Source organism: Furipterus horrens, unplaced genomic scaffold (assembly GCF_987537825.1).
Source record: "Furipterus horrens unplaced genomic scaffold, mFurHor1.1.pri manual_scaffold_5, whole genome shotgun sequence".
In the NCBI taxonomy this organism is placed as follows: Eukaryota; Metazoa; Chordata; class Mammalia; order Chiroptera; family Furipteridae; genus Furipterus; species Furipterus horrens.
This window is the reverse complement of record NW_028327175.1, coordinates 108,399,800-108,412,165: the sequence shown is the minus strand read 5'-3', so window position 1 is coordinate 108,412,165 and position 12,366 is coordinate 108,399,800. Positions and strand designations below refer to the sequence as shown.

Genomic DNA, 12,366 nt, shown 5'->3' with positions numbered 1-12,366 from the left:
TGGATGGAAATTTCCTTGCAGAACATGCTAATGGGTTTGGATATTTTAGGCAGCATTGCTTTGCTTCTTTGGAGCTGTGAGTGAGTGTTGAAGCCTGAGGATGACTTGGGACAGCTGTCCTCTTCATTTTGTGTAGGGCGAGGTCAGGCCCAGCTCCCTTTTGGTGATGCTACTACATCAACAAGCTCTTTCATGAAACATTTAAATATCCTTATTTTAAAACCATGCTACCTGTTTTACTGTGGTCCTGTAAGGTCCCAAAATTACAGTCTTTGAGAATTGAAGGGAATCATGGAAATAATCTTGATGAAATTTTTCCAAATTCTGTTCCATAATACATATACTTGTATTCCTAAATGTTCATGGGTGGTCCTTGAACAAAAAAAGGATTCTATGACCAAGTAGGTTTGAGAAGGGCAGCACACCTTCTCTCTTTTACAGAATCTAAATGCATAAGGTTTGAGACACCTCTTAGATTTTGAAGTGGAGTTATGAAGTAGGCAGTTGGTAGATGGGTCTGGATTTTAGGGGCAAGGTTGGAATTGGATATATAGGTTTGGAAGTTAACATGTTTAAAACCATGAGAGCAGATGGGATTTCTCAGGAGAGAGTTGAGAAAAAATAAGAGTATGTGAGGTCTGGATGTGCTGTAGCTCTCTTGTGACCATGAAGGGAGGACCCAAGAATGGAGCCAAGATCCAGAAGATGGCATTGTTGAGACGAGCGACAGAGAGAAACCAGGATATTGTTGGCCACAGTGCAAACCACTAAAGGTGAATCTACCATTCTACTTTTCAGCTATAAAGCCAGTAAATTCTTTTTTTAACTTAAGTTTTTATGTCATTTCTTATGGAAAGAGTTCTGACTACTATGACATCTCTCAATCTCTTTTGCACATTTAACTCTGTGTCCCCCTTGTCTCTGTTTCCCCATCAGCTTACCTGTCATGGAGGAGAATCAGCTGACTTTATGATGTCAGAATCAACTTGTCACCCCCATCTTGAGGAGCAAAGGGGAAAGCATGACTTACCCCAATCAGTCGGTTATTGGTATTTCAGGCATGGGTGCAGGAATCAATTAATAATTGGTAAATATGGTTAAGGCTTTAAAAAAATATGTTTGATTTTAGAGAGAGAGAAACATTGATGTGAGAGAGAGACATTGATTCGTTGTCTCCTGTATGTGCTCCGACTGGGGATCGAACAAACCTGCAATCTTTTGGTGTTAGGCCAATGCTCCAACCAACTGAGCCACACTGGCCAGAGCTGGTTAAGGATTTTAATTTTATTTTTGGATTGCTAGCAGCCAACCAAAACTGACTCTAACTCAAACCAAAATGGGACCTTATTGGAAGGTTCACAGTGTTGTTGCCAGAATCAAAGACAGAGTTGAACAAGCTGAACAACAAACCTGGGGAACGGGGAGGAACCAGAGCCACCCTGGGGAGCCTCGGCGGGCTTTCATCAGAATCCTCTCAGGGCTGACTTCCAACATCACTGTCTGTGTTCAAGCCTGAAATGACCAGGACAGTGAGTATGCTTGGGAGGAGACAGGGTGACGCAAGGAGAGAGAGAAGGCAAAGCCCTTTGGCCCTCATCCCTAGGAGCCTACCCTGCAGGTCTGAGAGGCTTGGTGACAGGCCAAGAAGGGTCTGCTATAACCTCTGAGGATGAGGCCACCCCGGGGCTTCCTCAGGTTGCCCGAGGCCTACAGGTGGTGAAGAATAACCTCTGTAGGCCCAGTGAGTGTCCCCAGGGAAAGACTTCCTCTGATGCTTTTGGTTTTCAGGCCTCACACAGTCCCAGGTTCTGCCCAGGAGTGGTCTCTCTGACATTTCTCATCTTTATTCTTTTTTTCCATAGTCTGTGCTCTTCTTCTTTAGGAAAACTCTCCTTTCACTCTACTTTCTCTTCTCCTCAAAGTTCTCACCTGCAATAGACCGAATGTTTGTTCCTCGCCCCCATTCATATGTTTAAATCTAACATTATGATACCAGGAGATGGGGGCCTCTGAGAGGTATTTAGGTTTTGAGGATGGAGCCCTTATGAATGGGATTAATGCCTTTATAAAGGAGGCTCCAGAGAGATCTCTCGCCCCTTCTGTCATGTGAGGTTATACAGTGTTCCCTCACTTATTGAGGGTATTGCATTCTAGAACCCCTCCACAATAGGTGAAAATCCGCGATGTAGGAACCTTACATTTATTTTAGTATTTATATATATTTTAGTAATCCTGGTTTAGCTCAGTGGATTGAGCGTCTGCCTGCGAGCTAAGTGTCGCTGGTTCGATCTTCCAGTCAGGGTACATCAGAGAAGGAAAACTCTGACTCCAAAAAACCTCCGCTGCCTTGCGGCATACCTCTTCAGGGGAAAGGCTAAGGGAGTAAACCCCAACAGAAAATCCGGAGCCGGAGTCCCTAAGGCGGTTTGACGTTGTAGTCAACACCGGCAACTCCTGCGGCGCACCTGAAGCCAAGCTGTATTGACTCCGTCTTTCCCTTGGACCCTTCAGCTGCGAAGAGAGGGGGGGTCTGCTGCATGGGCAACAGCAGACCCTCCATATCACCCTGCCCAGGCTCTGTAGCTTCAGCGTCATCGCAAGATGTCGATTCAACACGGGAGGAGACAGATACGATGTCACTCCCGAGTCGGACTGCACAGCCATTCTCGGTGGTGCAGATAGACTCTTAAGAAGCTACACCATCGTCTCTCGAGACGGACGGCTGCCGACGACGACGACGACGACGATATATATTTTAAGGCTTTGTAAACCCTTCCCACACACTTATAAATTGTTCCCAGTCCCTCCCTTATTAACCTTTCCCATTCCCTTATTAACCTTTTCCGCACTTTCATAAACACTACTTATGTTCTTAAACATAGTCTACACTCTTAAACCTACGTAACTTTAACAATATACATATACAATCCCATGATATAGCAAAAAAATCCGCGATAAATAATTAAATATAACAATTAAAAAATCTAGCGATACAGTGAGGCTGCGATAAGTGAACCATGATACAGAGAGGGACTGCTGTAGTGGAAATTGGCTGTTTATGAACCAGGAAGCAGGTTCTCACCAGATACCAAATCTGCTGCTACACTGATCTTGGACTTCCAGCCTCCAGAACTATGAGAAATAAATGTCTGATATTTATAAGCTGCCCAGTCTATGGTATTTTGTTATACCAGTCAGAACAGACTAAGACATCACCCTTTAAAAAGTGCTTCTTATTTAAAAAATAATCTTTATTATTAAAAAATAATCATTCAAACAGTACCAAAGATGTTTCAATGAAAAGTAAGTCTCTTCCCCACATTATATTTCCTGTCTCTTGCCAGAGGCAATAATTACTATCAGTTTCCTGTGTATCTTTCCAGATGTAGCTTTTGTTTATGTCTCTATATTCAAACCATAGCTATTTTATTTGTAAACACAGCAGAGCAGATTATATACACTGTTCGGTACATTTCATTTTCTGCTAACTGATGTATCACATATCAAAACGTGTCTGTCTTATTCTTTTTGATGGCTATGTAATATTCCACTGTGACTCTTCCACCCCATTGATGGACAGGCTTTTGTAAATACAAATGATGCTGTGGTGAACATCCTTGCATATGTGACTTCAGGCACCTAAGGCAGCACATCTGTGAGACACAACAGTGCTTTCTTTTCCAAGAGTTATCAAAGCTTTGTTCTTCCAGTTGCCACCAGATTTCCCAGGCATGGCCTACTTTGGTTGTCTCCTCTTTCTCTCCACTCCCTAAATACCTGCAATATGGCTTTTATCCACTGGCACACTCAAAGATTACCAGTGACCTTAGGATATCACCTTTGGCTTTTCTTTAGAATTTGACCTCGCTACTCATCCTGTCCTGAAACTCTCTCATTGCTTGGTTGTTATAGGGAGATAATGTTTGTCTTCCTCTTTCTCTAATCATGCTTTTCTTGTGTCCTTTGCCTGTTTTCCAAAAGTCACCATTTGGCAGAAGATAGAGGGAGTGGAACACACTGCCCAGCTCTTTCAGCTCCTGGCTGTCGTACACAGGCAATCACGCCAGTTAGCTCACTGCTTGGACCCCAGAGGCGTGCACAGTAATCGATACCCAAGTACGAACTCTCTTCTAGGCTCATGTTATTCATTAAAAAATTGTTTTTAATTCTTGCATTTTATTTTATTGTCACTATGTTAATAGTTATTATGTACTACTTAAAAATATGAAGAGTTGCAAAGAATAACAAAAAATACAACAAATGGCACAGTAAATACCAATGTTTCTACCATTCAGCCTAATAAAATGTGACCAATACAGGGGAAGCCTCTTTTGTACTCTCCCTGCCATGACGAGATAATCACTCCACCAAATTTGGAGTTTGTCTTTTTCTTGCCTTTTAAATAAATCCTGCATTTCTTTTATTTTTTTTAAAGTATATTTTATTGATTATGTTGTTACAGTAGTCCCAAATTTTTTTCACTTTGCTCCCCTCTCCCAGTAACCCCCTTCCCTCCAGCAATTCCATCCCCCCTTAGTTCATGTCCATGGGTCATGCATATAAGTTCTTTGGCTTCACCCTTTCCTGTATTATTCTTAACATCCTCCTGTCTATTTTGTACCAACCAATTATGCTTCCTAATCCCTGCACAATTTCCCTCTTTCACCCCCTTCCCCCTCCTAGCTCATAACCCTCCAAGTGATCCCCATACCTATAATTCTGTTCCTATTGTTTGCTTAGTTGGATTTTGTTTTTATTTTTCAGATTCAGTTGTTCATAGCTGCAACTTTGTTGTCATGTTAATGTTCATAATTTTGATCTCCTTTTTCTTAAGTAAGTCCCTTTGACATTTCATGTAATAATAGCTTGGTGATGATGAGCTCCTTTAGCTTTACCTTGTTTGGGAAGCACTTTATCTGCCCTTCCATTCTAAATGACAGCTTTGGTGGATAAAGTAATCTTGGTTGTAAGTCCTTGCTTTCCATCACCTTGAATACTTTTGTCAGACCCTTCTGGCCTGCAAAGTTTCTTTTGAGACGTCAGCTGATAGTCTTATAGGTACCCCTTTGTAGGTAATTCTCTTCTTTTCTCTTGCTGCTTTTAAGATTCTCTCTTTATCTTTAACCTTTGGTATTTTAATTATGATGTGTCTTGGTGTGGTTCCTTTTTGGGTCTAGCTTGTTTGGGACTCTCTGTGCTTCCTGGACTTGTATGTCTATTTCCTTTGCCATATTTGGGGAGTTTTCCTTCATTATTTTCTCACATAAGTTTTCAATTTCTTGCTCTTCCTCTTCTCCTTCAAGCATCCCTGTGGGTTGGATGTTGGCACGTTTAAAGTTGTCCCAGAAGTTCCCAAGCCCCTCCTCATTTTTTTCAATTCTTGTTTCCTCATTCTGTACCTGTTAACTGTTGTTTTCTTCCTTATGTTCCAAATCATTGATCTGAACCTTGGTTTCCTTCCCTTCACCATTGGTTTTGTGTGGATTTCACTTCGTTTCACTTAGCATAGCCTTTACTTTTTCCCTTATGCATTTGCCATACTTAAGCATATCTGTCAAGCCTGTGAGGATCTTTATCACTAGTGTTTTGAACTCTACATCTGTTAGGTTGGCTATCTCCTTGTTTGTTAGGTTGAATATCTCCTCGTTGCTTAGTTCTCCCACTGGAACCTTGATATGTTCCCCCTTTTGGGCCATACTTCTCTGTTTCCTCATCCTGACAGGTTCCTGTGTTTGTTTGCCTCTGTGTCTTAGGTAGAGCTGTCACTCCTGTTACACTGTAAGGGGCAGAGCCTTAGGTATTCGTCAGTACATGGCGACCCATTTCACCATGTTGTGGTGCTGTGTGTGGGGAGGGGTCTGAGAGGGAACAATGACACTTGCTCAGCACTCGCCCTTTTCCAGGCACTTCTCCCATTTCCATATGGGCCTGGTGCCTCTCTAGCTGTTGCCCTGGCCGTCATTCCCAGAGTTGGTGGATCTGCATACATTCTAAGACCATGAGGGCCCTTTAAACAAGCAGACTCTGCTGAGAGACCGGCAGTTTCTTCCTCTGCCCCAACCCCCATTGGTTTGTACAGTCAAAAGCAATGAGGCTTTATTTTCCTCAGCATTGGAACTGTGAGCTATGCGGTCTGGTCTGGTGCTGGGAGCACTCCCCAGGTGTCTCTCCCTACTTTTAAAAACATGTGACTGCTCTTTCCACCAGCCTGCCATTGCTGCTGCTGCTGCAGCTACCACACCACATTCTCTCTGCCCCAGCCCCACCCCTCCTACCTGTCTGGATAAGTATTTCTTCTTTATGTCTTTGTTTGTTGGACCTCCATGCAGTTCGATTTTCTGGAACTTCTGGTTGTCTCTAGTTTTGAGGTAGTTGTATTCCTTCTTAGTTGTGGAGGGAGATGCACTGTGTATATCTAGGCCTCCATCTTGGCTGGAAGTCGAATCCTGCATTTCTGACTGAACTCTCAAGGTTAAAGAGAGAATCTTTTTTTTTTTTTTTTTTTAATATTCTTTATTGTTTATGCTATTACAGTTGTCCCAATTTCTTTTCCCTTTGCTCCCCTCCACCCAGTGACTCCCCTCCCTCGAGTTGTCCCCCCCCCAGTCCATGTCCATTGGTTCTGCATATAGTTCTTCTCAACATCTTCCTATCTACTCCACTCCCTCCTACTATGCTTCTTAATTCCTGTACCATCTCCCTCTCTTTCCCCCCTCGCCCACTGACCTCCCCCCAAAATGTTCCCCATAGCTATAATTCTTTTCCCACTCTCGTTGACTACTTAGTCTGCCTTTTTTTCAATTCCCTAGCTTATGTTGTTGGTTGTTGTGATAGTTTTCATTTTAATGTTCATAGTTTTGATCCTCCTTCTGCTAAACAAGTCCCTTTAACATTTCATATAACAGTGGTTTGGATCTGATGAACTCCTTCAGTTTCACTTTGTCCTGAGAGCACTTTCTCTGCCCTTCTATTCTGAATGACAGCTTTGCTGGATAGAGTAATCATGGTTGTAGGTTTTTACTTTTCATTAGTTTGAACATTTCTTGCCAGTCCCTTCTTGCCTGCAGTTTCTTTTAAGAAATCAGCTGATAGTCTTATTGGGACCCCTTTGTATGTAATTCTCTTCCTCTCTCTTGCTGCTTTTAAGATTCTCTCTTTATCCTTAATTTTTGACATTTTGATTATAATGTGTCTTGGTGTGGTTCTCCCTGGGTCCAGTTTTTTTTGAACTCTCTGTGCTTCCTGGACCTGTAAGTCTATTTCCTTCCCCAAGTTAGGGAGGTTCTGCTTCATTATCTTTTCACATAATTTTTCAATTTCTAGTTATTCTTCACCTTCCGGCAACCCTATGATTCGGATGTTGGCCCACTTATAGCTGTCTGATAAGTTTCTGAGTTTCTCCTCATTTTCCTCACTTCTCGTTTCCTCTTTCAGCACTGGTTGACTGTTTGTCCTTTCCCTATGTTCCGATTTGTTGATTTGATCCCTGGTTTTCTTGCCCTCACCACTAGTTTTGCATGTGTTTTTGTTCATTTCAGCAGGACTAGCCTTCATTCCTTCCCCGTATTGTTTAAGATCTGCTGTTAGGTCTGTAAGCATTTTTATAAGCAAAGCTCTGAACTGAGCCTCAGAAAGATTTCCTATCTGCTGCTTCGTTAGATTAGATATTTGCTGTCTGGTCAGCTGCGCCATTGGGGTCTCTATCATGATCGGTGCCATCTTGTCCGTTTTGTGTTTACCTTTGTTTCCTGGGCAGGGCTGTCACACTTCCTATGCTATAGGGGGCAGAGCCCCATGCACTCATCACAGCCGGGTGACCTGTCTCACCACGCTGTGGTGTTTTCTGCGGGGGTGGGGGGTCCAAGATGGTTTCCTGCTGTCCACTCTCCACTGAGAGACCGGGAGCCTCCTCCTCCATCTCCACCCCCTCTGGACCTCACAGTCCAAGACAATGGAGGTATGCCTTCCCTGGCTTTGGAATTGCAAGGTGATGGGTCTGGTCTGCAGCCAGAGGTGCTCCCCAGGCACTTCTCGCCTCCCCCTAAATATGGTTGTCTGTGCTTACCGCTGTCCTGCCTCCATCTCTGCTGCTGCCACGGATAGTACAGCTTGAACTCTTCTCCCTGGCTTCGCCCCTCCTACCTGTCTGGATGAGCACCACTTCTTTATAACTTCATATGTTGGACTTCCATTTATTTTTTGGAACTTCTGGTTATTTATGGTTTTGTGGTAGTTGTATTCCTTCTTAGTTGTGGAGGGAAACAGAGCGTGTCAGTCTAGTCCTCCATCTTGGCCGGAAGTCTCCTGTGTTTGTTTGCTTCCGTAAAGAGAGAATCTTAAAAGCAGCAAGAGAAAAGCAGAGTTACCTACAAAGGGGTGCCTATAAGACTACCAGTGGATTTCTGACTGATCTCTATATGGGTATCTCACTCAGTATGGTTAAAAGCAAATACTAGTGATTCCATTTATGTAAAAAGAAAAATATATTATGTAAATCTATCTACATTTGTCCACAGAAATCCTTCCAGAAAGGTCTATTTCAGGGGTGGGCCAAACAGAACGCATCAGCTGCCTTTTTGCCACCTCTGAGATACACCAAAATATTACCAGTGATTATTTATGAATACTAGGACTATGGATAGTCTGTATTTTCTAAACTTTTAACGAGACATGGATTACTTTAATAATATCCCAAATTTATCTTTCCCTTCAGCCCTCATGCCAATTTAGCTTTTACCCTAGATTTCCCTATTTCTGTGAGAATTCTAGAGTTCTTCCTAGGTTCAAAACCTGGTAGGTGTGCTTGATATCCCTCTCCTCTTTCACATTCCATCAGTTTCAACTATACTTTGGGGTTACTTGAGTCAATTTCTGTTTCTTCTGTTAGATTGTATGTTTTTAAGGGATACAGACCTTGTCTTATCTAGCTCCGTGGGGCCTATCACAAAGCGCAGCTCATAAACAGATGCTCCAAACATGGTTACTGGACCTTCTCCTTGGTGCCTCAGGATTGTCTACATCTTGTAACTGCCACCTGGCTGAGAAATTGTCACTATAAATAAGTCGTTTCTGTTTCAGGTATGGTTTGCCCTTGATTTCCACACTCTACCCTTACCCCACCCAAGCCTCAAACTACAAAACAGTAATTCGAGCTGGTATTCAAATCCTCACCCACAGTTCAAGTGGCCAAGTCATCGAAGTGAGCATCTTTTTCTCCCTCGACATTGTAGCTGCTTATCACTCCACTTGCTGGGGAATTCTTGACAAGATTTTACTTGTCTTTCCATGCTGTTCTTTCTGTGGTTTCCTTATTTCTTTTTGTGACCGAGTTCCAGATGGCTCAGCAGTGCCTCCAAAATGAGTATTTTGACAGATTGCTGAATGCTTGCAAACCATGTCACCTTCGATGTTCTAATACTCCTCCTCTAACATGTCAGCGTTATTGTAATGCAAGTAAGTACCTCTGCTTGAACAATTATTCCTTGGTGTGAAGTATGCTCTCTATACTATTTATTCAAAGAATAAATATTACAAGGAAGATGGTGAAATTTTCTGAATCAAACAAGAGAAAGGGAACAAGGCAATTATTTAAATGTCAACAGGAGTAAAGTAATTGTTTGGAGCTGAATTCGATTTTATTCTGCACTGTTAGCAATCCAGGATTTTATCAACTCTTCTAACTAAGTGTTATTTAGAATTTGAAAGTCAATGCTGATGAATGAGGGAAATTGGGTAGCAAATAATCTTTACTTGATGTAGATGTTATCAGTTCATTATCTCTCTGACATTTCTTTTAATTCAGTGAAAGAAACAAATGCCATTCTTTGGATCTGTTTGGGCCTGAGCTTGCTACTATCTTTGACAGTTTTTGTGCTGATGTTCTTGCTAAGGAAGATGAGCTCTGAACCATTAAAGGATGAACTAAAAAGCACAGGTTGGTTTGATGGTCAGTCTTTGAAATTTGTTTCAAAGAGATGGTTATTGCTAGTTTCAGTTCCTTTTCATTTTTTTATGCTGAGTATTTCATTTGGTTAGAGCCCTTTTGAGTGTGTCAAAGGACAGTTAATGTTAAATGAACTCGGTAGAAGACAGCTGCCTTCTTTACGGTGTTTACACCTTCTTTGCAGGTGTCCTACAATGTCAACCTTCTCAGACATTCTTCCCTTGATAATTACTCTCTGAATTACTGAAGGCTTCCTTGGGAAACAACTCCCCCTCCCTTTTTTTTTTTTTTTAAGAGAAGGGGCAGGGGAGGGGGTGAGAGAGAGAGAAGTATCAATTTGTTCCACTCGTAGATACGTTCATCAGTTGACTCTTGTATGTGCCCTGACTGGGGATGGAACCAGCAACCTTGGTGTATTGGGATGACACACTAACAACTGAGCTACCTGGCCAGGACAAAACATCCATCTCTTTGACCAAAGTTCACACATTAATTAAATGTCATGCTATCAGAAACTACTGGCCAGGTCTGCCTCTATCAGGAAAAATATATTTGTCAAGACCTGTGGCCATATTTTTAATACTAATATGTTATATCTGCTTGGGTGAACAACTTACTGCTGAAAAATGTTAGAAATGAATAACCAGTTGATCCCGGATTATTTGAGTAATCATCTCAAAGATTATTATCTTTATAAGGAGTAGAGAACCAGTCCCAGAAGACTGAATTTTCCTAGAGAAGTACCCTCAAGGTCTTAAGGGCTTCTTAAGATAAAACTATTTCTGCAGCACATTTACCTATGATCTGATTCCCAAACACTCTGCAGCCACTGCCCTATTTCTTTATGCATTTTTTTGTGCATAATCTATAAAGTATCCACTTTTTTGCAGTTAAGGAAAAGTAAGTGGTTTTTCTATATAATCCACTCCTTTTTTTGTTTTGCCTGGGGTCTGAGAAACAGCTGGGGAATGACGTCAAGTGTGGTGTTTTGGAAGATGGAGTTATACTGTGGAAGGTTGGGGAAGTAGTAAAACTTATCTTCACAGGCATCTAATGGGGGCATAATGGAGACTGCTTCCTTATGCAATCACAGAGACTCATTAAAAAAATTTTAACCTGATACTCAATGTGAAAATAGAAACCTCTTAACTTTGAATTCTAAAGTGTCACCAATAGACTGATTTTGGTGTGCTGTAACATACGGTTATTTGTCATTTCATGCTTGTAAAATAAGGCCAAGTCCAGTTCTCTAGATTTGTACATAAAATCACTTGATTTTAAAATGTGGGCCAACATAAGTAAACACTTAAAAACACTCTATACCCTAAGGTATGTCTTTGAGGATGTCGTGTTGGTGGTCTGTTAATTCCTGACTTCTGGGGTAGGACAATACTCATTTGTTTTGTAGGAAAAGATCTGTCTCATACAGCTTTGAGCCTGAGGTGTACTCTAAGACTGTCTTGACCATACCCCCTGGGAAGTTTAGGTTAACTTTTCTGTTTCTGCACAATCAGGATCAGCTCTCCGGAATGAGGCTAATGCTGATGTGGATCATAGAAAAGATAGCAGGACCCATGAGGAAATTCTTCCCAGAAGCCTGGAGTACACAGTAGAAGAATGCACCTGTGAAGATTGTGTCAAGAGCCAACCGAAGGTTGATTCTGACCACTTCTTTCCACTCCCAGCTATGGAGGAAGGCGCAACCATCCTTGTCACCACAAAAACAAATGACTATTGCAATGGACTGCTAGCTGCTGGGAGTATCACAAGGATGGAGAAATCAGTTTCTACCAGATAATTAACCATTTTGAGTGGTGTACAGCTACTTTCAAAATCTTTTGTCAGAAGGAAAGGATGATGTATGAAATCTCTTTAGTATGATTGTTATCAGTTGCTGATATAGCTTTTTGTCCTCTAATCATAGAAAATCTTTATGTTAGATAGATTTCTCTATCTTACTGTTGGGAGCTTAACTGTAGACATTTCATGGGTTTCAATGATTAAATTCTTGACTCGCTAAATATAAAAGTACTGCAGTGTGTAGATTCCAGAGTCACACATTTCTATGGCTGGACCACTTCCCTCCTATAAATGCACATATGCACTTCAGAACAAACTGAATTTTTCTCTTTATTGTTAAAGGAAGTGAGGTTATTCCACACACTTCTGTAGATAGGAGAAGCCAAAAGTCAGCCATGCTAATTCAATGTGCAATGAATGGGTAGTTCCTGACCTGGTAAGTTTCCAGCTTAATGGAGGCCTTATGCATTATTATAATTATATAAATATATGTAGAATTAAAACTGTGATAAAAGTTTACTAGGTATCATTTTCAGGCCCAAATACAGGTAATAATGATAGCTAACTCTTACATGGTTACTAATGTGCAGGGATTGCTATAAGTGCTTTACCTGTACTAACTC

The 12,366-nt window shown here is 41.6% G+C and overlaps 1 protein-coding gene across 1 annotated transcript; it reads left to right on the top strand.

The window, feature by feature from the left end:
• The first annotated feature begins 9,166 nt into the window (after positions 1 to 9,166).
• TNFRSF17 (TNF receptor superfamily member 17) lies at positions 9,167 to 11,979 on the top strand. The gene is made up of 3 exons (XM_090279148.1): positions 9,167 to 9,453; positions 9,803 to 9,934; positions 11,458 to 11,979. The coding sequence occupies exons 1-3, from the start codon at positions 9,336 to 9,338 to the stop codon at positions 11,739 to 11,741; spliced, it is 534 nt and encodes a 177-aa protein (XP_090135274.1). The 5' UTR covers positions 9,167 to 9,335; the 3' UTR covers positions 11,742 to 11,979.
• Positions 11,980 to 12,366: the final 387 nt, after the last annotated feature.